A 26796-nucleotide genomic window follows, 5' to 3' on the forward strand; every position below is an offset into this window, starting at 1 on the left:
TCTGGATTTTGCAAAGTATGAACCCACACTCAGCAAGTGGGATGTGTTTTTAAGTCCTGGTTTAGACTCACCCATTGTGACCATCTGATGTCATTTCTTGCATAATCCAGGATATGGAACTTCTCTGAATTACTTCCTGCATCATGTAATAGCTGTCGTTGTTAGCATAGTTTAGAACTTGCAGGGATGAAAAGTCTAGTAAGACAGTTTGAAAGTTGGTCAAGGGGTTAAGTCTCCTCACAGCTAATATGCACTTAATTTTTAATATAAATTTCTCTAGGCTTAACTTCCAGTGGCTGGAGTTTTGTATACCAGACTGAACAGACCACTTTTACTTCTGTTTCTCTGGGATTGCCTCCAAACAGCCAGGAAGACTGAAGTTTTGGCCAAGTTTGTCTTGGTACTAGTCCCTATTTAAAGCTAGTAATGAGCTACCTTAACCCTGCAGTGCTTCAGGTTGCTCTAGAATTTTGCGTTACAGGAAGTTTACATATTTAGACTCATGAAAACTGAGAAATGACTCAACGCTTGGTCACAAACCAAGATGTATAGCAGGGATATAGTTGCACTCTTGAATGAATCAAGTTAGGTGCGTAATTCTATCTAGGTCACCTAGCATGAGGTTGCATTTCGAAAGCACCTCTGCCTGATATGTTACAGACATTTTTTCATCAACAACAGGCCCATAAATTGATAACCTAATTAAATTATTTATCAAGACTGTGGAATTCAGACATTTCTCTGGGGTGCATTAACACTCCCCATAACCCACTGCTAGTTTAGAACTTTGGAGGAAACGGCTTGCTCCAGGTGAGAGATTCCGATTTAGAGGAGACAAACCCGGAGGAGTCTGTCTCCAGCTGCATCTGAGGGACCATTTCTGGCTCCAGCAGGCTGTGACTCTGTCCTGTCAGTCCACAGCTGAGTGGAACAGAGGAGGACCCTGGGAATATCCAAATGCAGGTAGTTAATGAGCTGAGTTATTACTTTGCATCTCTTTTCCAAATTCAGTAGTTATTTTCTTAAATTTGTAATTCAGTCAAATAAAACTGATTTACTGTCTAAATCTCATCTGCTGTTGAGAGTGATTTCAGGATATCGCAGCAAATGGAGTGCTTCAGTATGGACAAACAGAATGAAGGTACATTGAGCTATTCCAAAAGTTTCTTAAATCCAGCCCTGCAGACTGCAAAGTTGTCTTTCGTTACGCTGCAAGGACTCAGCTTGAGATTGATTATACTGAATTCCACATAGTTGCACTTAAGTGTTAGACAGCCTCTATGGCATATACTAGGGCTACGGAAAGAGAATACGACATTTAGAGATCACCTGTACATTTAATACTGTAAAATTTGTATTCATGATGATAAATCATTCCCTACCTTTGTTATAATACAGCATCCTTGGACCTTAATACAGAGTGTGTTTCTGCTCCACTAATGTTCTCACTGGGCTGCTCTGAACACCAAATCTACACAAGGCTTCCAGAATCAGTTGTAACAAGTCAAACCCAGGTGATCTAATCTCCTTAAACCTATGTGCTATTGTTCCATTTATGCACATAAGGATTATTTTAAGTTAGTGTGTTCATCTTATTCGTATGCCTTCTAAGTTTCTCTGAGTCATTATTACCCCTGAAATAGTTGCTTATTTATAAGACTGTATTTCTTTCTTCCTCAGTGTATGACCTTACATTTGGCCATGCTGAAATTGTAAGTCTGGAAAGCTGATTTCTTGTATTGATTTTACAATAACTAGACAGCTATTGTAAGTGACACCCAGTATCAGACATTTCTGTTACATTTTAGGGGCTTTAAAATAGTTTTTCTACTCTTAAACATGAAAGAAAGCAAAGACAAATACTATGATAACCAAAGGCCTAATGGTACAAAATTAAAATAACTGCATCTTCAATACACAGAACTGGGAGCCAGGAAGGTGGCTGGCTTTAGCACAGGCTAATTCTTCGAGGAGAGCCTCTGACTCGAGTCCTCTAAATGGTAGATATAGTAATATTAGACAACAGATAACAACCCCCCAAATGCCTTTAAGAAGCAGAGAAGACCCTGGAGATGTTTAGTAGTATTTGCTTCCTTCTTTAAACCATTGTAGACCAGCTGTCCTCTCAGCTTAAACCAATCCGAATAAATGTCTAATAGTTCATAATGAGGTATTAGTGGGTATTTACTTTCCAGGACTCTCCTAATCTCGTGTCACACCAATTTGTAACCCAAGAGAGAGTCTACAAGAATGAAATGCATGATCACAGACCGCTTAGTTTTCACCAGTTAGCAAGAGACACCAGAATTAGACCTTAACATGACTTGTGCTCTAATGTTAGCCTGTCCTGGCATTATTTTTGGTTGAGCTTTTACAGTGGAAGGAAGCCGGCTGACCATGCTCCGAAGCTTTGCCTAAGGTATGCCGTGCTGTTAGAAGGGATACGGTGTAAACACGTTTTCCCTGCTCCTGCCTGCACTACCTTGCACCCTGCCTATCATCTGGTCTGCAGTTCCAGCAAAGCCCTTCCCACAGCATTTACACAGCACAAGACTGGATTCATGCAGCTGCTTTGTACCTGGGGCCATCCTGTGACCACTTGCTTGTGCAGCTGCATAACTGGGCATCTTCTCCATAAAGCATTTATCTCTCTTGTTTAAATTGGGATTTCTAAAGAGCTGCTCATCAATAGAGTAAACCTAGTGATTTTCTGTGACTCACTGACAGCACCGAGATAGTTTATTTTTATTAGGGGGATCAGTATATCTCTTAGACAGCTATAGGACACATCAGATAATTTTAGTTAAGGACGTTCTACTGCCCTGTTTGACATTAGGTTTTTCTGCAGCACCAAAAATCAAATCATGCTCAGCCCTGAAGCAACATCATCTCATCTGACACAATAGGTACTAAAATCTGGTTGTTTCTGTGTTACACCGAGATCACAGCTGCACAGAGATGCACAGCAGGGCTTCAGACATGGTTAAAATGTGCAGAGAATACCCTAGTTTGCTGTCCATGAATGGAGGAAATCTCTTCTACTTTCAGCTACACATTATTTCCAATTTCCTTAATTCAAAAGTAGCCCCCTATATGTTTCAGAATGCTAAGAGATTACCAAAACTCCGAAGTGAGTTAGGACCCTGAATCATGTTGGCTTTCAACGGGATTCAATACCTAAAAGGCCTTTGAGTGCCTACGTCTGCTTTGGTACCAGGGGAGTTAGGCCCTGGTGTCACTGCTACCCTTGCACACGTGGGTACAAGATGCTCTGCAGTTCCAGGGCCTTCGTTGCCCTGAACACAGAAATGTTTGAATAATGCAGTCATCACTAAATTATCTGAAGGTCTTATAACATAGTATCCCCTGAACTAATGACCAAACTCTGCAGGGTAGTACGATATTCCCAGCTATTGTACTGCAAGGGTGGTGAAAGGATAGGTTTAACTGAACTGGTGTAGTAAGGGTGCCCCTCCTGTGTTAGATCCACGGAGGGACACGACAGAAGGGTAGATACACCTGACTTCAAACATCAGCTGCACCGATTTCACTACATTTCCATAGCCAGAATACTAAGCCTGTAGCGACTGGCTGCAGTGATTAGATGCTCAGCAGTTCCTGACATTGATTATGAGGAATCCGCACATGAGAGAACCTCTTGGTCAGACTTCTGTACCACAGGAGCCTGGTGGCCATCCTGTGGTGCCCTTTTTTTTTTCTTCTGAATAGATGATTATTTTTTTTCAGGGACTGAATGAAGGCTGAAGGAGGGTGAGCGCCTCATTCTCTGAATGCCTGCGGGCATGCGAAGCAGGGATATAACGGGGGGAAAGGTAGCCAAAAGCAGTTTTTGTGTCCTGTATTCAAAGGCTGAAGGTTAGAGCAGTCCCATGTTCACCCTGGATGGCCTTTGGAAGTAAGGATTACTCATTACACAGGGATGTCTTGCCACAGCATTTTCATCTTTCAAGCAGGCCTTGCACAGAGAATGCAAATGTGCCTACTTACACTGCTCAAGGGATGTAAAGAGTTTAGTGTAAATGAGAATGAGTCCCTGGGCATTCTGAGAAGAATCTCGAGAGACATCTTCCATCACACAGGCTTTTTACAGGGGAGTACTCTGCCTGTTAAAACCTTCAAACTCTGCTGACAGCGTAAAAGAAACTCCAAGCTGGTCTCTTGTGCAGCAGCAACCTAAAATGCACACCTGGTCAGCGTATTTCACACTGCTATCTCCATTCCAGCCATAGCAAAGCATTTATATAGATCAGGATGACTTGTACTAGCTGTTGACATTAGTACAACTCTCACATAAGGATCCACAAGCAAATATATAGGACATAAGATGCCATGGAAAACATCTTTGGCTGTGGCTTGTCACCCCACAAGGTGTCAATAATGTAACATTTCCTGCTGTGGATTTATCCTGCTCCCAAATCATCATTAACACAGACAGGTGGGATCTCACCATCATAAAACCTGGTGTGATGACTTTGGCAATCTAGCTGAGCAGCAGAAGGAATGTGAGCATTTTAGCAGACCCTGTTTTACATCTGAAGCCTAGTGCAAAGTGTTAAAGAATGTATTTTTCTTAAGACTAGGTACTTAGCTAAGTATGTTGAGAAATCCTTGTAGAACTGAGCCATCAGCAGAGGTATGATTGCTTAAATTACGAAGGATCCTGAAGTGGCTGCCTCCCAAGGGCCAAGCTGCAGCACCGTCTGGAAAAGGTGCAAGGCAGAAGTGTCCTTGAGGAGTCCAGCTACCGGCAGTGGCACTGAATCACTTCCAGGAGTTTTATATCACACAAAGTCCGTGGGGCTGGTTCTCCACAACAAGCCCCGGTGAGCACAGAGAGCAAGGAGCTCTCCCAGGGCTCTGTGCACACATCTGCACCAGAAGGATCAGCAGAGGCTCCAGGGCTTCTGCAAACAGAATCTATATGAGCAGATAACTCTGTCTTGTCAGTACTGGGAAAGGAGACACTCGTGTCAGTTCATGAGGGTATTGGTGAAATCATTTAGGATTTAATATGATTCACCTGAGATGAAATAGGTGAGAGGCGAGATCAGTTTGCTTGTACTTGCACATCAGCTGCCTGGGTGCCAGCGAGGAAGGTCTGTGAGACCGTGGCTGCAGAGTTTGGCTGCGGGTGGTGAACGCTACTAAATCCTTGATAATGTTACCGTATCGAGGAAACACCGTTCCAAACTGAACTGGAGTCACAGATGATACCCACGCACGATACAAATGCCGTGTGCCCCGTGCCATGACAGCGCCAATCACAAAGCATATTCCTCATTCATTATAGAGGGTTTGACCGACTACAGACATTTAGGTTAGTGGACATCCGTATGAGATGCACCAGTAAGGCTGGCATTCTGTGCAAACTTTGGAGACATAGCATTAGTCAGCTTTGACAAAAAAAAGGGGAATTCTTTCCTTTCAGCCTCATGAACAACAATTGGCAGTCTGTTATTTCAAGTGATGCTCTTGCTCTCCCTGGCTGTCTGAGCGCTAGCTGAAAAGTCTCAGAAGAGGAGGTCGGACATAAACCGAGCAGCTGCAGGAGGCGCTTTGTGTCTCTGCCAGTGCTTCCAAGTAAGTGGACGGAGGGTTAAGGAGAAATAGATGCACTAGTTCATACCCTTAGGTTATCAAGACTAACGAAAATTGTGTTGTGTGGTAAAAGGAATCAGGATTGTATTCCTGGGGTTAGTTCAGAGAGGGGTTGGTTCTTTCTGAGGACAAGTGAAAAAGTGGCAAATTAAAAGTCCTGTCAGAAGCATCACTTGCCTGACACCCAAAGAATGGGCCAGACTACAAAAGCCTGAAAGACATGCAAATGACATGTCAAAAACTAATTTAAAAATATTAGGAAAATATTGATAATTATTTATATTTCATTTGGTAGGACCAGGTAGAAAGTTGTTGAGGTTTTGTTCCTGAGTCAGAGAAAGCCTCTTTCACTTAGTGCCCGAGTTTTGTTACGAGAGCAGAAGAGCTAGATTCACGACTCTGGAATCCATCCCAGCCGTGGCTCTGGAAAAGCCGACGCCATGGCTCGTCCCACGGAGACGGGCTGCTTTCTGAAAAACACTCAAGAGGAGATGACTACCGAGCGCCTTCAATGAATTTCAGAGAACACCTAGGGGAAGGACAACAGAAACAAACCGTATCGGATGAAAACGGGTTTAAGCCCTCTTCCTTCATTCTTAAGTTTCCCAACGCTCCCAATTGTGGAGGCAAGATGCTGTTTCCAGCCGGCAACGGCAAAAGCCAATTTTGGAGAGAGCATCCTCAGCGATGGGAAAGGGAGGGGGGCAAAGGGGTCTTGTACAAACTGGCTTTAGAAAAAATCTTCGCGGGCCACCTTCTCGAGGAGGTGTTCTGCAGCACCCTTCCGGCCCTCTCCTCGTACTCCGGGCAGTATTTCACGTTCTGTGAATTGAACGGGGAGGGGGCGGAGGGCGGCGGACCCCCGCGGCGGCTCCGGGGCTGGAGCGGAGGGCGGAGGGGAGGCGCCGGCCCTGCCGGCGGGGGCGGACCGCGGCTGCCTCCCCCCCCTCCTCCTCCTCCTCCTCCTCCCGAAACCCCCGCCGGGCTCCGGCTTTAAATAGGGGCCGTAGCGGCGTTCCCCCGGTACCCCCCTCCCCGCCGCCGCCATGGTCGAAGCTTTCTGCGCTACCTGGAAGCTGGTGGACAGCCACAACTTCGACGAGTACATGAAGGCGCTGGGTAGGTACGGCGCGGTCAGAGCTGCAGTTTTGCACCGTCCTTTTTAAAAAAAAAAAAAAAAAAATTAAAAAATTAAAAAGCCCCCCCCCCCCAGGTGTAGGTGAGGCATTGGCAGAGGCGGGGGAGGTTTGGGTGGCTGTGCTTCAGTAGGGTTAATGTGATGGGGGGGTTATGTGAGAGCCGTCCTGCTGGGGAGAAGCTCCGGGAGGTGCCGGAGAAAGAAAGGGCAAACGCCGCCGGCAGATAAAACTCCAAACAAACACGAGCAAAAGCGATCGTTGTGCCGGAGCGGTAAGAAACTGAAAGCCAGAGAAGCAGAAGCGATCGCCACCCGTTCCGCGGCGCTGCCGAATTGGGGGTTCCTCGTCCCCGAGGTGAGGGAGGGCACGGAGCTGCTTCTTGGGGGGGACACGCACCTATGGATGCTGTAGGGGTAAGGGCACAAGCGAAGCAGAAAGGTAGAGTTTCGCTGTGGGGGCTTAAAGGTGTGGAGCGGGGGAATCTGTACCTCGATGTGTGGCAAAAAAAAAAAAAAAGTGAAAACCCGCATGTCTGATGGATTTCTCTTTTCCCTTGATGGTCTAGGAGTGGGGTTTGCAACACGGCAGGTGGGGAATGTAACTAAACCCACTGTGATTATCAGCAGCGAGGGGGACAAAGTAGTGATCAGGACTCAAAGCACTTTCAAAAACACAGAAATCAGCTTTAAACTTGGAGAGGAATTTGATGAAACTACCCCCGATGATAGAAACTGCAAAGTAAGTGAACTCTCGGGCTGCAGTGGCTTCTTTTTCCTCTTCTTCCTCCCCACCCCCGCCCCCGAGGCTGTATCTTTGGTAGGGTGAAAGGAAAAAAAAATGTAACTTCTGCCAGTTGCAGCACTGTGAAGGACAGGAAAAAAAGATAAGATTGCATCTTATTTGCCCGCTTACACCATGTCTTGTCTGAAGCAATGCGTTATGTCACCAGCCCCTTTCTAGTCTTCCTTCCAGCCCTGAAGAATTGTGTTGGCTGCCCACTTTTCTTTCAAGCCAAACATCATTTGGCATAACTTTTCCCAGTCGAAATGGGGAAATGCCTTCTTCCCTGCATTTTTGGGGGGCTTAACGTAAACGCTGCCCCAAAGCACATCTGAAACAGTGGTTCTTGTGAGACTGGAACTCGAAGGAAACAACTTTTTTAATCCTTTGACACGAACAAGAATTGTATGGAGCTTGTGCTTAAACCGAGGATGATTCACGGGCTTGGCTTTAAAATGGCTGGGACTACTTTATCATTCTAGATCCACATCCATCTATTGAAGAGAATTCAATAGAATAGTGCATGCTGAATGTGTGAGCAGAATCCCAAATACCCCAAATAAATGAATGTCTTTGTGTTTCTTCGTATCTCACAGTCAGTTGTGACCTTGGACGGAGACAAGCTAGTGCACGTACAGAAGTGGGATGGCAAAGAGACAAACTTTGTGAGAGAAATAAAGGATGGCAAAATGGTAATGGTAAGTATAAAGCTCACTGAGCATTCACGTACACTGCTAACACTCCTCACTTGCATTTATTTCAAACTTTATGAACAGATAGTGTTATGTATGCACAAACCCTTAAACCAATTGGTGGGGAAAGCTAACAGAGATTTTTCAAATGTTTATTTTGTTTTGCATCTTGTTTTACTGACAACTAAAAAATTGCTAGTGGTTATAGGCAGGCCAGCCTGTGGATTTCCAGAGTGTTTATGCTCTTTCTAGAGTTTGTGTAAATGCTCAAGCAAAAAAAAAAAAAAAAAAAAAAAAAAAGCCCTGGTGAGCTGGGAAAGTCACAAAGTTCTGGATTATATAGGCAATGATCTGTTGCCCGTGCTAACTTAGATTTCTTTAAAAACTTGTTTTATATATGCACGCATAAATAATATTTAACTACACAGAACAAGTATTTCCCTAGGAAAATAGACTACAATATTGCGGGAGGTAATAGCATTTTCATATTTAATAATAAAGGGTTTATTCCTCCTACCTTCTTAAAAACTATGATAAACAGCAATTGTATGAAGAAGTCTTGCTTCAAATTCACATTCTTTTCCTGACTTTTCAGGAACAGGAGTATGGGGTGAATAAATGGTGTAAGTTAATATATCTAATGTCCAGGGCAGCACTTCTCATCCTTATTTTTGGCACAGAGATGTAACTTTCAAAAATAAAACCTCTTCAGCTATACTAACCTATGACTTGGTTGTTTGGGAAAACCAGTTAGCTTGTTTTCCAAATACTTTGGAGAGTATCTGTATGGATGGAGACCTCCAAATATTTAAAAGCTTAAAGCACACAGTCAGTGCAACACAATGTGACAAGCGATACAAGGGAAAATACGTGCTTTGTTTTTGGAAATGGCTACATGCATATACAGAAAACCTTTTCCTTTGGAGTTTGAACACAGTGAGATGCCCTGTTCCACTTCAGGAAATGCCTCCAAAACTCACACACTGCAGTTAGTGTTCCGCACAACTGCAGAGACTAAAATATTTGGTAGTTCTAGCTACCTAAGTGCACAGAATGCATTTATTTTAGTACAGGGTTCTCCTTAAGTATATGCCTATGCATAATAGTGTAGAATGTGGGTATAGAGGACTTGGATTTTTAGATTGCACATCTCGCAGTGTGATCAGCTTTGGGAAAATCGGTGTTAAATCTGTATTAAAACAATGCTGTATTTAAGAAACTACATTCACAAAAACTAGAAAAATTAAACAGTAGTTTCTAGCCTCACTATAGTTGCCTTGTAAATGTGCAGTATGTGCTTCTTGGGTTTGGAAGCAGCAAGGAGAAGGTTGGGTTTATTACGGGAACTGTAACTAAAGTTTTGCCTCTTGTTCATTTAAAATATCAATAATCTACACCAATTTGTTTTTTCTATAAATTACATGATGTAAACCAACCTTGCTCTAGCATGGGCTTCTTTAATATGTGTTAAGTCATTATAGAAAATGGTCCAGCATCTAACGTGTCTGTCTTTTCCTTGGACTTGCAGACTCTCACCTTTGGTGATGTCGTTGCTGTTCGCCACTATGAGAAAGCATAGAGTTTACCTGACCTCTGTCCAGATGTTACTTCTGCTGGATGGATTAATGTACCGTCCACAACTGAACGTAGCTAAAATGCACATTTCTGGCATGAAAGGTTAATAAAGAGTTTTGGGGGGGTGTTTTTTTAAAAAAACTATGCCATCAAATTGGCAAGCTTGTGCTGTATAGTGAAACAGGTTAAGCTTGGCATTAAATTTCTGAAACACTTGCCTCTTTTTTTTTTACAGTAAATGGAACATATTTGAATTGTTTTGGAATGCAGATAAACAAATTAAAAAGTTTTTTAAACCTGTGCTCCTTCTGCATTTAATCAGCTAATATTCCAGTGTTCTGGAGGGAATTGCTGAAAGTTCCTTTTTCCACGTTGAACAACAGAAAAGCATGTGGTGCACAACGCTGCAGCAGCTTCTCTATGTGGTGTAGAGTACATGGGAAATGAAAAATTGCCTTCACTCTACTTCAGTGGCTTCTTTTTGCTGGAGAAATCTAAAGCCCCTGTCTTTATAGAAGTAGGCAGAGAAGTGAGAGGCTCAAGCCAGTTTCAGCTCCTCTCTTCACTGGGAACTTGTTATCCTATGCATGCTAAGGTCAATAGATGGTCAGCCTTTGATGTCAGGGGGGATCCTGTAGTTTTGGTTTTAATAGTTATGAGAGTTTTTCATTAGTTTTGGTGGGTGGGATTTTTTTTTTTTGCTAATATACAAAAGATTAAAGTGTTTCACAGGGCCAGAGGAGAGGACCAATGTGATGAAGGGCAGGACTGGGGGAACCTAGAGTACAAAGCTTATCTTTTCATCAGTCTCCACAGGGGTGGGAGGAAAACAAAGGGAAAATGGTACAAGACAAACCTGCTGAGATTCTCCTCCCTGAGCTCTAGTTTCATAGCTAATATGTACAGCAGATAACCATTTTTTATTAAGATAAAATGCTGCTTAAAAGACATAAATTAAAACCTTATTCCTGAAGAATATTTCCCTAAAAGACCAAGGTGGGGAAAAGTGCCTTACACTTCAGATTATTAGGAAAATTGAAACAGGTCGCTGGCAGCACAAATGAGATTGTTTGGGAAGTCCATGTTTCCTGACACACTGACTCAGTGAACTACATGGAGGTGTAGCTGCCTATAAGTTTTCAAACCAAGGCAGAGCTGAGCTGTGGCTTTAGCTGGTCAGTACTTGGGGCAGGAGGTGGGGGGGGGCATGTAGCTGCAGAGGGAGGTGCAGGAGGGGCATCCTGCCCAAATTCCTGGCCCTAATACTGCACCGTGCTATCCTTCAGGTCTGCTACGTGGTGTCACGGGAAGTGGGTTCTTGCTTCCCTGGATAGCTAGGATAACACGGGTAGCGCAACTCACTCATCTGATAAAAGTTCAGACATAACTGTGGCACCTAGCCAACAGAAATGCAAAATTCAATGTCAGTAGCTTTACTTTTTCACAAAGAAGCTGCCTGAAAGGACCATCCAAGCCTGTTTTCTCTCATGGGGAACACTATACAGCTAGAGGACAGTCCTTAATTATAAACCATTATAAATATGCTTTATTTGGTGGATATCGATAGCTTTTAAAATCTAGGAGTGAACTTTTTTCATCAGAAAAAAGTAGGACTTGTTCCAGTGGTGTGGGGAGCTCTACGGTCTCTATATTGTGGGCTGCTTCAGCTGCTATAGTGCAAGTTATGTTTAAACAGCATCTTCTGCCCTTCAGTTTTATTAGCTCATTTAATCGTCAGCCTCAGTAACTAATACAGCTTTCATGCGCCTCCCCTCCTGTGCTGCCAGTTTGCCTGCGGGTGCATTTGCCACATGACTGTCCTTCCCAGCCACCCCTTCTCAGAAAGGTGGGAGCAGCTGCTTTTCCATCACTGGGGAAAACAGACTTGGGTCCCCAGTACTGGCATTCATCATCACAAGTGATTCGTGGGGTCATGAATTAAAAAAATAAGGTTTTTATTATGTATGAGGAAAGGAATGCAGAGACAGGTTGTTAAGGCTTACCCTGAACGGTAAACATTTTACATTACAGTCGTTTTTAAACAAAGGCTACTTTTCCATACATACATATCTTCCGTAAGTCACGTGAAAGCATCATGAACCTTATTAGTGAAGTCTTCTGCTGTTCTAAAGATAAACAATATTAATGTCAAATTAAATAAGGGAGAGAAAAGTGGAGAAGCGGTGCCTGTGGCACTGCTCGGAGGAGTGGAAAAGTGAGGAAAAATACTGACATATGGGACTCCCAGCTGCTGGTAAAATGGGTTTTACAAAGCCCCGGAAAGCAGATCTGAACAGAAGAGCACAGCGAGCAGCGGGACGCTCGGGGGCAGCTACGGGATCCATGCCGTCGTTATTCTGGTCTGCTCCTAAATCTGACGCTGAGCCTTCTCCCTTCACCAGAAACTTCTCCGACTCCAGCAGCAAACAGCGGCTCCGCCACTATAACGCCTTAGCGACGCAGACGCGTATTTACAGCGCACCTCAGCGTTTTCCTGCGGCCGTAGTCGACGGCGTTATTTCGCCAGCTTTTTAAATTCTGAAGTGCCTTAAGTAACCAGGATCCCTCTTCACAGGTCTGCTGTCAGAAACCTTCCTTCAAGAGACTCCCGCACGGCCTCCGAGCGCTGCGGGTACAGGGCAGGCTCGGCCCCGGCTCTGGAGCACCGGCGGGGCCACGGCGGGCTCCGGGCGTGGGGGAAAAAGGGAAAAAAAAGGGATTTTCAGCCAGGGGTCCCGGCCGCTACGGAGAGCCGCCAGCCCAGGGCCCGAAGGGACAGGCCCGCCGGGCGGGGAAGGGACTCCCGCCTTCCCGCCTCGCCCTCCCTCCAGGCCGCCTGCAGTCAGCCGGCGCCGTCGATGCAGCCCAGCCGGCGGCCGCGCTGGCTCCTAGGAGCTCCCCGGCGCCTCAGCGGTGACGGTTCACCCCCGATCCCCCCCCAGGGGCCCGGCCCGGCTGAGGCGGCCGCGGCCCCCGCGGCCTGCGGGCGGGGCGCGGCGGCTTCCGGCAGCCGAAGGGCCGGCGCTCGCCTCGGCCTCCCGGGGCTCGTCCCTTCTCCTCCGCGGGCGGTCCCATGAGGTACCGTCTGCGGGCAGGGTTCTCCCGGCACGGCCCGACATGGAGCCGAGGCTGGGGGGGACTCGCCTCCCGCTTGACCCTCGGCCTGGCCCTGCTCTGCTCCGCGCTGGAGGCGGCGCCGGCCGGCCCGCAGCCCCGCTCCGCCGCGGGTGAGTCCGGTGAGAGGCGGGGGGGAGCGGCCGAGAGGGGCCGGCCGCCCCCGCTGAGGGGGACGGCGGGCGGGGGGCTCGCCCGGGGAAGGCGCTGAGGGGACGGACCGGCCGCCCCTCCGTGCTGCCGGCGGCGGGGGGAAGGCCCGGGCCGGTCGCTCCCCTCTTGCTTCTCCGTTCCCTCCCCTTCCCGTAGGCTGGTGCGGCGGCGTTCCCCGTCCCAGCTGGCTTGTGCTTCGTGTGACCTTCCAGACAAGCAAACGCGTGGCTGTTCAGGTCCGGGGGGGGGTGTGAGGGTGGTCTTAAATGGGGTTTAGATCGCGTTGGCCGGGGCGCTCCGGAGGGCGGCCGGTGAGGCGAGCCCTGCCCTGCCTTCGGCGCGGTGTCCTGAGGCACCGACCGAAAACATTAAACTTGGTTCCTGTGCTGTCAGCGAACACACGCACGCTGCCCGAGGTACGGTAACGCGCGCAGGTGAGCGCTGCGAAATGGTTTCCGCAGGATTTTCGTTCCCTGTAACCGGTACATGCCTCGGACCGAAGACGCAGCGGCCTGCCGGAGTGTCTCTGTCTCCTGTTGGTAGGAGTCACGGTTTTGCAGGTTTTGGAGATCGCTGCTGCTCTTTGCTTCCTGAAATAAAACTCCACGGCATCCGGGCGCGTGGTGCCTGCTCTGCCACGGAGGGAGCATGTGACCTTGGGAAAAATCAATTTATATCTGTCCCGCTTTCACAACCACTACCCCAGATACGTGTGTGCCTTTCCTGAGGGCTTTGAAACCGACAGAAAGAAATTACTCTTATTTTACGTGAAACTTGAAGGCCGGTAGTCTAATACCAGCTTAATTCATCTTGTTCACCGTATTCCTATGCTTCTCAGCTCCTTTATCTGTGCAGCGCTAAATAGCAGTGGCTGAGAATGTGTCAGCCTGGAAAGTAGTGAGTTGGTGACACACCTCTCTCTGGTGGGAAGCCCGGTTTCTTTGCTACTGCGGCTGCTGGGGAGAAGAAGAGCTTTGAAATTTTTGCACGCATGCTGTTTCTTGCCTTTCTTTCTGGACTGTGATCTTTTACAGTAGCTTCCAGCCAGGGAAGGTCTGGGAAAATAATTAAAATGCAACTCCCTCTCTTTTCAGGTGGAGTGGAGAAGTCCTTGTATCGCCTCCTCTCCTCTCCAGTTTCCAGATTGCTATTAATGAAAGGGAACTGATTTTCCCATCCCTACCAAGCTCCATTTTTTTTCTGCTGAACAGCTGAAACCTATGCCTCTGCTTCTGTTTTCAGTTTTTCTGAGCAGACTACATGAAGGACTTTTGTCAGGAATAGCAGAACTCGTCCACACTTATCAGACAGACGGGCTAGTCACCAATTTGTTAAATTTATTCTCCTTTCCAAAGCTTGAAAGAGGAATAGCAGTAGACAAACTGGAGCAAACTTGGCGTTACCCATGTATATCCAGTTCAAATGCAAATAATGCATTTTCTTTAATCTTTGTTTTCTGAAAACAGGGCAGTTCTGGCATGTATCTGACCTACATTTAGATCCGACTTACCACATTACCCCTGATCGCACCAAAGTTTGTTCTTCTTCCAAAGGAGCCAATGCCTCCAACCCAGGCCCTTTTGGAGACTTTTTGTGTGATTCTCCGTATCAACTTATTTTGTCAGCATTTGCATTCATGAAAGATTCAAACCAGCAGGTTTCATTCATGATTTGGACGGGGTAAGTATTCAAGTCACTCTGCAGTTAAAGCTTTTAACAGCTGGATAATCATATAGTGCAGTAATTCACAAGTTTATATTTGCACCAACAGATCTGAGTTTAGTATCTCACAAATGCTACTTCTAAATAGTCACTTTAGTTGTCCAGATGGCTAAGTGCAAGATGGAGAATGTAAGGCCTTAGGAACAGATTTTGGTCTCTGTAATCATTTCTGGATATTGTTGGACTGTTCATTGGGTCATTTACCATATGACTGTATTAGTATAAGTATATTAGTATTAGTATAAGTTAATAGAAATGGTGCGGCAACGCTGGGAAGTGGAAAAAGCAAAAAGAAAGGTCAGAGGAATAACTGACTGGAATGAATTATTATGGGAGGTACTGGATTTTGTAGGTCTTAAGGTCATTAAATCTAAAGTGCACCCCTTTTTAGAAGATACACTTTAACTGTATTTTATCTGGTTCTGTAAGAGGTAACTAGAATCAAGCAATACTATAGCTTATATTGGTTTTTTTTTAAAGTGCTATAAAGTGACCATTTAACTTTGGTGCCTGAGTTCTAGATCAGGGGCTAGCAGGGGGACGATAACAGCGTCGTAGACGTTGTCTCTCTCCTCATTACTATCACTCATAGCTGCATGTGCTTCTAAACAAAGTGTGGTTTCACAGTCCCTGATTGCAGTATTTTGGATGTGTGCAGTCCCCTGTTGACTAAAAAGTTTACCTCTTCTGTGCTGATCTTCCTTATTAGAAAATGGGCATAATAATATTCTGTCTCTCACACAGGTGTTATCTATGAGCCTTTGTGTGCCTTAGCAGTGGGACTGGAGAAGGAAGTGTGAAAGGGAGGCATATGAGTAGCCTGATAGTACCATGCCCTGTTACTTTCTAGGTATTCATGAAAGATAACATTAATTTACCCTTCTGCCATAGCAAAATTCTCCATTCTACCATCACATAATTTTTTATGGTATACATTAATGGATAATTTATCAAAGAGATTAGTATCTTTGAGTGTTTGTGAGAACTAGTTTGCTTATCAATGATGGGGTATTTTTTACTGGAAAGGTTATATATGTTGTGTCACTTAATTTTGCTGGGGGAAGGCTGTTAGGAAATATGAATATGTAAAGACAAGTGATTAATTTATTTCACTTACTGTACTTCATTTTCAACAGGATGTTGTTAAAAGGGGAAAAGCAAACTTATAAGGTTGTGCAGATGACTGAGGATATATAACCCAAATTGCACAGTAGCTCAAATTGATGGAGTAGAATTAATTTAATTTCTAAGAAATCTTAGTTGTAAGAAGTGTGAATCATAGGATAAACATTAGCCTACTTGTTTGCTTTTTTTAAAAAAAAGCCTTTGCAGAGAGCCTTTTAGGCAATTCTTTGATTTTAATTAAAGAGTCTACACTAGTATTACATACTAGACTGTAGATGTATTTGCAGAATTTTTTGCCTTTCCTTATGTTGCTAATAAACCTTTGTTAATAAAGCCTTTTCCTTTTTCAGAGATAGTCCTCCTCATGTTCCTGTAAAAGAACTCTCCACAAAGTTGGTCATTAGCATCATTGGCAATATGAGTTCTACAATTCGTAATTTCTTTCCGGATCTTCAGGTTTTCCCGGCCTTGGGCAATCATGACTACTGGCCACAGGTAAAGCAAGTTAGAAATCTGTTTATGTGTCATACTGACTGTGTTCCTAACCCCTCAGAAAGCAGGTGTAAAAAAATCAGAGTTACATTTTTGTAACTATTATCCTGGAAACAGTTTCTCTAGTTAGCATTTAAAATTATAAATAGTTCCAATGGAGAACAGAAAGTACATCTCTCTCTGTTTTAAGTTACCCAAGCAAACTTTGATTCCAGGTAAAATCTGTACGTTGCCTGAGGTTGTGCAAATTTACTGCTAATCGTTCCTCATGGCTTAGAACCACCAGCTCTCATCATAGTTAATACACACTTACTTTTTTCTTGCTGTGTAAGTCAGGCATGTGTGTACATAACTTAATCTAATAGAAATGACATCATTAGTGGATCTGTGAGCCCGTGGTAAGATTCAAGGCCTACTGAAAGGCCTACTGGAAATCTGTCTGCTGACATCACTGGATTTTTTTAATCAGACTAATGGCAGAATTTTTGTAAAGTTCCCATAGTTTTGCCACTATTATTAAAAATAGTCTTTTTTTCTTTCCTTATTGGACACTTAGAAATATTTGCATTGATGGTTTACGGGATGTGTGGGCCATTGCAGCTGAGGACGGTGATTTTTTACTGTCAGTGTTCTGTGAATATTGTTCTTGGCATAGCTCAAAAGTAAACAGTTGCTTCATGTGTCCTTTAAAGCGTATTGCGGGTTGATCTGGCAGTACACAGGACTGAGAAGCAAATTCTGTCATTGGATCTGAGGGGATCGGAAGGGATGAGCCCATCAGCTAAAATATTTTGTTTGAAACACCTAATGGGAATTCAGTAACACCCCTTCACACCCCCAAAGACTTTTGTTCCAGCTTTCTGTGTTACTCATTAGGCCTATCAGGGTATATCTTGGTGTAGTAGGTGATTGTATTATTGCCCCTATCATTGCTGGAGTTAGTGATTCCCAAATCAGGGAGTAACAGAGGTGCTTAGAGAGGGGAAAGGGAAATGTGAGAGGCAAAATAAGAGCTAAACATATCTTGGAAATGTGAGTGCGCAAACCAAGCTGGGACTTCAGTCTCTTCTGTTTGTACTCTGGTAGTCACCAGCTTGTCACCAGAAACCACTGGTGGAGTGTTTTGATAAGTAACACCTTAACTGAATTCTCACTCAGTGTTTTGTTTTCATTTTGTTTCATTTTTTAAAAAAACCTTAACAGAAAAGAGTTGTCATTCAGCAGTCTCTTTTGATATAGAAGAAAAAAACTGTATACAGTAACCTTGTAGACAAAGAATGTAGTGACTTTTCCAACAAATACGAGTTTTGTTTGTGAAATTAAATCTGAAGATAGAAAAAAGATGGTTAGGAGAGGCAGACAGGCAGCAAATAGTATTTTGAAGCAGGCTGCTGATTGGAATAACTGTTGTAGTTCTCTCTGCACAAAACCATACAGGAGTGTTTCTGTGATACTTGCTTTGAAATGGCAAGCTTTGCTACTGCGCAGAACTGACATACCTTTCTGTTGCTGTTTGAAAAAGACCATGGGATCAGAAATTCCCCACTACGGGGTCATTTCAGGTTGTTGGATTTTTTTTTTTTTTTCTGTTGATGACATTTCTGTTTTTCATCTGGACATGCTTGGCAAATGTCCCATAGACTGGAAGCGATGTGGAGCATGCCACACACTGTAGGCTGTTCCAGAGCAAGTGTGAAAGCTGTGCGCTCACCATGCACTGAAGAATTTTATTGCTCTAAATTGTGTTCTGACCTGTCCGTCTTAACAATTTAACGGTCTTGGGTGATTTTTCTTGCAGAGCCTATTAAAAATACTACTCAGGTTAATCAAGCATTGGGGTACCTCTCAGATCGTATATTGTAACCTCGGTCTTTCTGCGTAGTCTTACTTGTTTCACATCCTTGCCCCTGCTTAAAACAAATTCCTGAACTGCTGTCTAATCCACAAGTTCACAGAGCACTGACTTGCCTGGGTCCAGACCACCTTCAGTCCATAACATGGCTTCTTATCTGAGATCAGGTTTTACTATGTCTGTTAGTGACTGTTAGCTCTGGCTGACCTGGTGTGGCTCAAAGCTTTCTTAATAACTGGTATCTGTGCACTGCAAGCAACAAATGTCTGAACAGACTTCTGATTGCACTACTCCTAGACGGAGACTTAGTGCCTAAGCCTCTAATAACGTAGGTTTAGTTTCAAAGGTCTTAGAAAGGTCAAATTTTATGTTTAAGAAAACATGCACTGTAATACTGTTCCTATTTTTGGGCCTCTGCTTTCTTCTTCTAGCACCAAGAATCCAAGCAGGTATTTTAGGAAAGGCAAGGACAGGCTGGGATCTTCCTGTCAGGGTTAGGTGAGAGCACGGCTCTTACCAGGCTGTGGTGCTTGGACAGTGCTTGGCGCAGACCAAAAGGTACTACAGTCCTAATTAGAGCTGGTGGGAGAAAACATTGGCAAAACTTTTCTTTTACGTTTAAATGCGTTTAGAACTACAGGTTATCATGGAAATACTTGTGAGTTTCACCTGAATGCTTCTGAGGACCGTAGTGGAGTTTTGGGGAGCTGCTGTGAACCCCCAGTTGCTTGAGAAATTCACCTGCTATAAAAGAAGCTTATGTTCAAGCTTTTCCTCTAAGAGACTTTATTTTTAGACTTTGAATATTCAGTTTATGTATTTATTAGTTTTGCAGAATGTATGGTTTTCCACTCTGCTGTGCTCCTAAGGCTTGAAATATTTCTGGCATTAGTTTATCAATGCATTAACAAGGCCATGCAGTCCGTTCTAAGTTCAGGCATTTGCTCCTGCTCAGCAATACTGGATGTTCAGAAGTTTTTGGTTTTTCCTTTTTTGAGTTCCTCTTGGTGATGACTGGATACACTTAGGTGTTATGTGAGAGGGCAGGTGGGATAATTTAGTGACTTTTTTGTCTGTGTCTCTGAATGCTAAGTCTTAGGCAGGTTCTGCTCTCTCACAGGATCAGCTTCCTGTAACTACCAGTGAAGTTTACAATGCTGTAGCAGATTTCTGGAAACCTTGGCTAACTGATGAAGCAATCAGTACCTTCAGGAAAGGTAAAATGTGCCAGTAATGCATTGTAAAGCTAGGGCTTAGAGAACTGATGTTTCTATAGATTTGTCCTGTTTGTTTAGTGACGTCTCATAGGATGAATCAGCACAATGGATTATCTGTAATGCTTCTCCTGGAAGAAGTTACTTGTCTTTTTGAATAGCAATGCTTATTTTCAGGGTACATTTATTCTCCTCTGGTGCAATAATTAGTGCTTCTTGTAAATGTACAGTATTATTGGCTTTGTACCAATGCATGTGAAATACCTTATTGCCTTCAAGACCTCATATACTTTTTAGATAAAGGTGTACAATGCATGAGAAGATTTAAATTTGGTTGTAAAAAAATTGATGAAATATTGTTTCTGTTTTGATACTACATGTATTTCAGAGCATATTGAATAGGCACATATTTGTTCAAGTTATAATAGCACATAGTCTTGGTGATTATACTGTTAATTGCAGTTCTTCCTGGAGGAACCTATATGTTTGCAGTATTTCAAGAAACATGGACTTTTTAACAATTACTGCACCTCTTGGTGTGGAAGAACTTCTTCCATGTCAGTAGGATAATTGCATCTGAAAACTGTCAAATAAACACAAAGGCAATTACAGGCAAGAATTCATAAAAAATTTAGTGTCAACTTCTCCTGCTAAAAAGTAGCTAAAACCAGATTCTTAGGATGTTCTCTTGTGATAAGGTGATGCATGGCTTGAATAAACATGCCATATTCTATTTTATGAGAAAGAGTAAGGCTGGGTATTTTGTCAGTGCTGTACTTCCATTCTAAAGTTGTGCTTTGAAGCCTTTCATTTTGCAGATGATGTTGCTTTTATTTTCACAGGTGGCTTCTACACACAGCTGTTTGAATCCAGTGATAGCTTTCAACGGCTGAGGATAATCAGTCTGAACACAAATTTATATTACAGCCCCAACAGTGTAACTGTGAATATCACTGACCCAGCCAACCAGTTTGCCTGGCTGGAGGGAATACTAGAAGCCTCTTCACAAAAGGAGGAAAAGGTAGGGGCTGTGAACAGAACCCATCAGCATTATTTGTTCGAACTTTGAAAAGAACAGAAAAGAAGAAAGAAATAGAGACAATGAAAAGATAAACATGATTCTAGGAGAATATTAACGGTACCAAAAATACTGCAAGATAAAAATTTCATTTTTTTAAATAATTCTTCCTTAAATATGCGCATTATACTACAACAATTAATAAAATAGTTGAATGCAGTTTCCCAAATTATAGAGTAAAATACCTTTTCTTTCCTACTATGTAAAATACTCTAGAAGCCAGGATGAGAATACTTAATACTTTCACTTTTGTTTCTGACTCTCTTTACTCATAGCCTGTAATTTTAAAATGTGCACCCTTGGCCTGAGACGAAAGCTAGTGTATTTCATTTACATTTTAATGTAATTACAAGTATCAAAAATAGAAACTAAAAAGGAGTTTGTCAACCACAAAACTTATCCAAGCTGCAGCAATTGCTATGATTTGAGTGTTTTGCTATGATTTGAGTGTTATAATAAATTGTCTTACAATACTCAGGTTTTGAAGTGAGGTTATAAATTGTTGGCTCGTGTTTGATTGATTGGTGCGGGGATTGGATCATCCTCTGACCAGAAGAAGTGTTTAATTTGAAACGTTTACATTTTTCTATGGTGTTGTAATTTAAAAAATATTATATTACAGTCAGGAGAAAGGAGAGATTTCCCTTCCTCATAAAACCCTGCAGCATATTGGTTGGTGTGTGCAGTTGGAACCAAGTCTTGACCTCAGACAGAGAGGTTTTAACCAGTTCTTCCATGTTTCTGACTGTGCAGCCTCTGTAATATTCTAACATGTTTTTCTTGCTATCCTCTTGAGATGCCATATCATAAGTCCTGTCCTAGTAACTTATTTTTTAATTTGAAATAATTGATCAAATTTTCATTTGGCCTAAAATCACACATAGATTTATTGGAACTTTTTTCCCAAGAATATACGGAATTCACTAAAAAAAAAATTATTTATTTTTTCTGATTATGAATTTAAACATTCTTACTATTTGTATTTTGTATAACAAAACTGTCGGGATTTATAGCTTTCAGAATGCCATTTCTGAGATAGCATTATTATGAAATCGTGGTAACCATTTCTAAGTTACAGCTAAGAGTCTAAGCTTCAAATGAAGGTGCTAATTGTGCTTTCTGTATCTAATTCCTTAGGTATATATAATAGGACATGTACCAATAGGATATTTGCCATATGCAAGGAATACTACAGCTATCAGGGAGTATTACAATGAGAGACTGGTAAAGATTTTTCGCAAATACAGTAGTGTTATTGCGGGGCAGTTTTTTGGACATACACATAGAGATAGTATCATGGTCCTCCTGGATGAAGAAGGTAATGATGCTTGTTGAATCCTTCATCTTTCTCTTCTTGATTAAAAGCAAATTAATACTTTCTTGCAGCCTTTGTTATAAATAATTGAAGAACGAAATTGGGAAATACTGCTATTTATCTACAAGAGTACATACTTCCAATTTTTTTTCCAGAGAGAACCTTGCAAGGCAGACTGTCTTTTTTTGTTGAAGTCAGAAGAGACTCCCCAAGCTTCCTGTTTTTTTTTTTTTTTTTTTAATGAATGATTATGCCTAGACAAGGATTTCTAGTCTTTCCCCTCTGCTCTGTCAGTGACACGGGCAAATTATACTAGCCAGTTGCTATTGTGTAATGTGTCAAAGGGAATGTTCTCAGGCCAACTAGACGTGCTCTGTGTTCTTGTGTTTCCTGCATCATTACTGTGCCTCTCTGCTGAGTTCCCTGCTGCTTCAAAGTTAATTAAGATAAGGGTAAGCAGGAGGCAGGGGAAAGTCTGTGCCTGTTGCATCTCTTAGATCAGCTAATTTCCCTTCAAGAAAAGCACCCATGTTTGAAAATTTTGTTTATTGCTTTGAAATCCCTTAGTTTTAAGCATGGGCATGGCTGTATAGAGCACTCTTAACATCTCTAATAGAAGATCTCTAACAAGTAACTGGTTATATATATGTGTCTGTACCATAGAACAGTGAGAGGACCATTGCTTTGGTTTATGTAAAATACCCAAATATTAATTGACTCTTCATCTGTGTTTTATATGAACTCATAAAAGCAATGCCCAAAATGCTGACTGGGGTAATAGTATTCTAAATCATTTACCTTTTTACATGGCATTATCATGAAATTATTCTCCAGTAAAAAGGAATCCAGCCCTAGTGAAAGAACTGGCTTTTAATATTTTTTAAATGGTATTCAGGGCAGTCTTATACCCACATATTTTTGTACCTTGTCCCATCTGTGCATGAAATCATCACCTCTACTGCAAATTTCACTGAGGACAGACTGATCTCGGTGCCTTGTTGTTATAGTCTGCATGCGCAAGTAACTGCTTCCAAATTGTTTTAATAATTTTGCATCTTTTGAAAAATTTAAACAGTGAAATTGCATGTAGCTAAATAGAGTTTGTGTTTATCGTACAGTTTTGGGCTGTCTTCTAGTCATGCTGTTTTCATCTTGACAAAATTCCAGAGAATTCAAGATAAATGTAATATTGTAGCCAACATCAGTGTACTGAGATACAGAGCTCAGTTTTATCCTCTCCAGAAGAATCTACTGATGTCCAAGCTTTCAAAGCTTCTGCTCATATGTGGAGACTGACCTTGTGATTTCACTGCAGTGATGTTGTCAGAGAAAGGAATAGTTAGGGCTTTTTTTTTTGTTCCACAGAGAACCTCTCAATATACTTACCTGCATATTCTGTCTAATTAAAATCCATGTACATCCTCATGTTTCAGTTGCTGTAAAGATTGGTGTTCACGTATCAGGTGCTAGGCTAGCCTAGGTGAGTGAAGTCAGGCTCAGGTGGTCATACCCTGGCATTTCTAATAACATCATAAATACATAAAGCAACTAAGCACCACGCAGCCGCTCACTAGGAAGACAGTTAACTCTATCCCAGCTGAAACCAGGACACTTGCAAAATATAGCATGGAGACAGCAACTAAAGATTTTGAATATTTCTTCAGTAGAAATATACAAATTTACATAGAGGCAAGACGATTTTGCACAGCTAGTTGAATTGGTGGGAAGCCTCTAGTATCGACAGACTTAACTGGTAACACACTGGAATGTGTACTGTGGTATTTGACACAGATTTTGGTCTATCCAGTGGAAGTATAGAAGGAGGTCACAGTGATATAGCTAATCCAGGGAGAAAAAAGTGCTAATGTACCTAAGCCAGTCACTCTGGTTCTTGCTGTGTTAACGGAAACTGTTTCCTCACCTTTCCTCTTCCTGCAGAAAAGCCAATAAATTCCTTGTTTGTGGCACCTGCTGTAACCCCAGTGAAGAATGTATGGCAAATGGAGTCCAATAACCCTGGCGTCAGATTGTATCAATATGATCTTCTTGATTATAGCTTGCTGGTAAGTAAAGATTTTAAAGCATTGTTTAAGACTTGAAATAATAGCGTCATTAAAAATTACAGTGAGATGTCAGCCTTTGTAGTATTATGGCTATTGGTGGGACGGTGGTGCTTACTCTTATTTTTCTTTCTGGGCAAAGGAAAGGAGATCTGAAAGAGAACTTGGTCAGTCTTTCTGTACGTGCAGGACTCCCCAGTACTCCCTGTTCTCCATGGAATGTTTTTAGAATCAAAGACAGTCAGACATTTTCTGGGCGGAATCCTAAAACTATTTGCAGGGACCTCTGCAACAGTGAAAAAGGTTCACCTAAATCCTGGGCTTCTTTACATACAAATGTTGTTTGCTGGTTTTGGCCTGAGCTTAGTGATGCAGTGCATGAAAAGCTTCTAAAGGGTGTGGAAGAGCAGATGAAGAAAAGCTCTTTTAACCGTGTGATGTCTTTTGTAATCATGCACTTTCCTATATAGAGTTTATACTTTTTATAGGAAATTATAGATAAATTTAGAAGGAAAAATTAGAATACTTCTGTCTCATGTGATTTTTGGAGATAAAGTGAATCCTGTATAATTATTTTGGCTCTGAATGGCTCGGGTATTCTCTCTGTAATTCAGGGTAAAATCTTGACCTCGCTGAGTTCAGTGACAATACATCCTGCAGCTTGACTGGGACTGCGGTTTCCCTCTGGAGACGTATGCTAATACAAGCTGCTACTTTCTTGTGGCAGATTTCACTACTGCATCTCCATCTCTCTTTTTCCCTTAAATTCTCCCTGGGCCATTCTTTTTCTGTCCATTCTGCCCTTCAGGCAGTGCCTGCAGAAAAGAAACTTCCAGTTCTCACCCTTTTGCCCCACTCCCCTAAAGGAGACATGAGCATAGCGGAGTTTATTTTACAGTTTGGACAGGAAAGACCTCTAACACTGCCACTGCTGCCTTTTGTGACTCCTTTTTCTTCTCCTCCCCATCCCCCCACCATTACTGCACCGCAAGTACCAGTTTGGGTGTAAGCCCAGCTCTTGGGGTGGGACGTGACCTTCTGTTCAGTTGTGAATAATGAGGAGTGACAGCTTCCTAATCAATGTATCACTCTAGAGGCTTAATGAAGCAGGGAAGAAAGTAATACAGCCGTGCCTATTTTTTCTTTCTTTTTTTTTTTTTAAACTGTAGGATCTTTGGCAGTTTTACTTGGATCTCAGAGACGCCAACAAGAAAAATGAATCGAACTGGAAATTAGAATACATCCTGACTAAAGCTTACGGCATTGAAGACTTGAAGCCAGAAAGCCTATATGAAATGGCCAAGCAGTTGTCTATGCCACACAGCACACTGTTTGAGCAGTATTACAGTAACTTCATTGTGAGTTATGACAAAACCATTGTCTGTGAAGAGGGGTGCAAGACCTGCCAAATATGTGCAATCCAATATTTGGATTACTCCTCGTACACAGATTGTATCAATCGGGAAGCAGTGTGGAGGTGAAGTCTCCGTCCAATTTATGCTGCTCTTGACTTTAGCCTGTGATTTAAAGAACCTGTTCATCCTTTTGCTCAAGCACTGGTAGGCTGACAGAGAGCCTGTGGGATTTCTCTGAACTTCAGGGGAGCAATAAATCTCCCTAGATCTTTCTTATTGTAAACATGTCTTCCTTCCACATCTAAATAAAAGTTTATTGGCTATGTAATTGTGGCCAGATACTTGGCTGTTGTTTCAAGTGTCCTGTACCCTCTGTAACAAGTGTCCCAGTATGTGGGAATAGAAGTTACTCCCTCAGTTCTTTGGAAATCCAAGTCGTCTTTTCTCAGGGTGTGTAAACATAGGCAATGCCATTTCAGGCATTGGATTTGTATGGGGGCAGGTTTCAACCATCTGCTGTCATAATTTGCAAACCGAAATCCACAAAACTCGCATTTGCTGAGACTGGAGTGCAGTTACATTGTTGATGTGATGCCAGTATTTGGTATCTCCCTGTGCCAAGTTTTCTTTTCCTTCTTAACCCCTTAAACCCACCTCTGTTTAGGTGCATATTCTAACGGCAGCAGGAACATGACTTAATGGCACACAAACCTCCATCCTGTAAATACTTAAGGCATTTTTTTTCAGAATGTGTGTGTTTGCACAGCACAAAGTGCTTTTTTCTTATAATAGAGCTATGTACAGTGGTACTGCTGTCAAGCAGCCTCCTGGTATGAGATTTTGCAGCAGACCATAAGTCAGGTTTAAACTGATCAGCATCACTAATTAGATATAATATATACGTTCTCTGTGCAGCACAGGTAAATATGCACTTGTCATGGTGTTTCTCAGCTTTCTTTTTTCATAGTGCAGTCTTGTACTTAATGTGAAGATTATCACTTGTATGAATTTACAATTGTACAGACCACTTCCTCTTGTTGTGGTTTAATGTGTTCACAAGACACTAATATTAAGAAGGCTGTTTATCTCATGTGTGTAACCAAGAAGGACCTTTACCCCTTTTTCTGTCACATCAAGAGCTACACTTCTGGAACCTTTGGTCAATATAATACATACAGACCCTTCTCTAGATAATATTATTCTGGTGCAACTGGAGCTGTAGAAGTGCTTATGAGACAAATCCAATTGCTGTTAATTTTAATGAGATTAAAGCCTTTACTGTAGCTGTTGAGGAACTTTCTGGTTTTGTCTCCACCCAAGCTTGAAATATTTAGCAGAATATTTCCGGACAAATTTTCTAAGTCTGTAGTATTCACAACTGTAGTTGCAGATACCTCAGATTGTCATGCATCAGTCATCCACAGAGGAAATGGTTGGTTAGTTAAATTCGCATTCAGAAACTAATCCTCCAGTGGCACTAATGTTTAGAAATGCCATTAATAATGCACAGT

At 42.6% G+C, this 26796-nt stretch overlaps 2 protein-coding genes and 1 long non-coding RNA gene across 4 annotated transcripts; 2 read left to right on the forward strand and 1 right to left on the reverse strand.

Moving 5' to 3' along the window:
- Positions 1 to 6587: 6587 nt before the first annotated feature.
- Positions 6588 to 10101, forward strand: FABP7 (fatty acid binding protein 7). The gene is made up of 4 exons (XM_075046398.1): positions 6588 to 6738; positions 7324 to 7496; positions 8135 to 8236; positions 9759 to 10101. The coding sequence occupies exons 1-4, from the start codon at positions 6666 to 6668 to the stop codon at positions 9807 to 9809; spliced, it is 399 nt and encodes a 132-aa protein (XP_074902499.1). The 5' UTR covers positions 6588 to 6665; the 3' UTR covers positions 9810 to 10101.
- Positions 10102 to 11743: 1642 nt separating this feature from the next.
- Positions 11744 to 12159, reverse strand: LOC142039856 (uncharacterized). The gene is made up of 2 exons (XR_012653074.1): positions 12039 to 12159; positions 11744 to 11931 (listed from the first exon to the last, which is right to left on the reverse strand). It is a non-coding gene; the product is annotated as an uncharacterized LOC142039856 (long non-coding RNA).
- Positions 12160 to 12729: 570 nt separating this feature from the next.
- On the forward strand, positions 12730 to 25613 carry SMPDL3A (sphingomyelin phosphodiesterase acid like 3A). 2 transcript variants are annotated; one of them, XM_075046861.1, is made up of 9 exons: positions 12779 to 13032; positions 13229 to 13308; positions 14539 to 14752; positions 16270 to 16414; positions 19384 to 19480; positions 20320 to 20498; positions 21693 to 21873; positions 23809 to 23933; positions 25100 to 25613. In XM_075046861.1, the coding sequence occupies exons 1-9, from the start codon at positions 12923 to 12925 to the stop codon at positions 25409 to 25411; spliced, it is 1443 nt and encodes a 480-aa protein (XP_074902962.1). In that variant the 5' UTR covers positions 12779 to 12922; the 3' UTR covers positions 25412 to 25613. The 2 variants fall into 2 exon arrangements, with proteins under 2 accessions (XP_074902963.1, XP_074902962.1); XM_075046862.1 differs by lacking the exon at positions 13229 to 13308 and having other exon boundaries at positions 12730 to 13032.
- The last annotated feature ends 1183 nt before the right edge of the window (positions 25614 to 26796 follow it).

This window comes from Buteo buteo, chromosome 15 (assembly GCF_964188355.1).
Source record: "Buteo buteo chromosome 15, bButBut1.hap1.1, whole genome shotgun sequence".
NCBI lineage: Eukaryota > Metazoa > Chordata > Aves > Accipitriformes > Accipitridae > Buteo > Buteo buteo.

Coding starts and splice junctions, on each gene's coding strand:
- FABP7 (XM_075046398.1), top strand. CDS start 6,666: ATGGTCGAAGCTTTCTGCGCTACCTGGAAGCTGGTGGACAGCCACAAC. Junction 6,739..7,323: donor CGAGTACATGAAGGCGCTGG/GTAGGTACGGCG, acceptor TTGATGGTCTAG/GAGTGGGGTTTGCAACACGG. Junction 7,497..8,134: donor CCGATGATAGAAACTGCAAA/GTAAGTGAACTC, acceptor CGTATCTCACAG/TCAGTTGTGACCTTGGACGG.
- SMPDL3A (XM_075046861.1), top strand. CDS start 12,923: ATGGAGCCGAGGCTGGGGGGGACTCGCCTCCCGCTTGACCCTCGGCCT. Junction 21,874..23,808: donor GGTCCTCCTGGATGAAGAAG/GTAATGATGCTT, acceptor CTCTTCCTGCAG/AAAAGCCAATAAATTCCTTG. Junction 23,934..25,099: donor TTCTTGATTATAGCTTGCTG/GTAAGTAAAGAT, acceptor TTTAAACTGTAG/GATCTTTGGCAGTTTTACTT.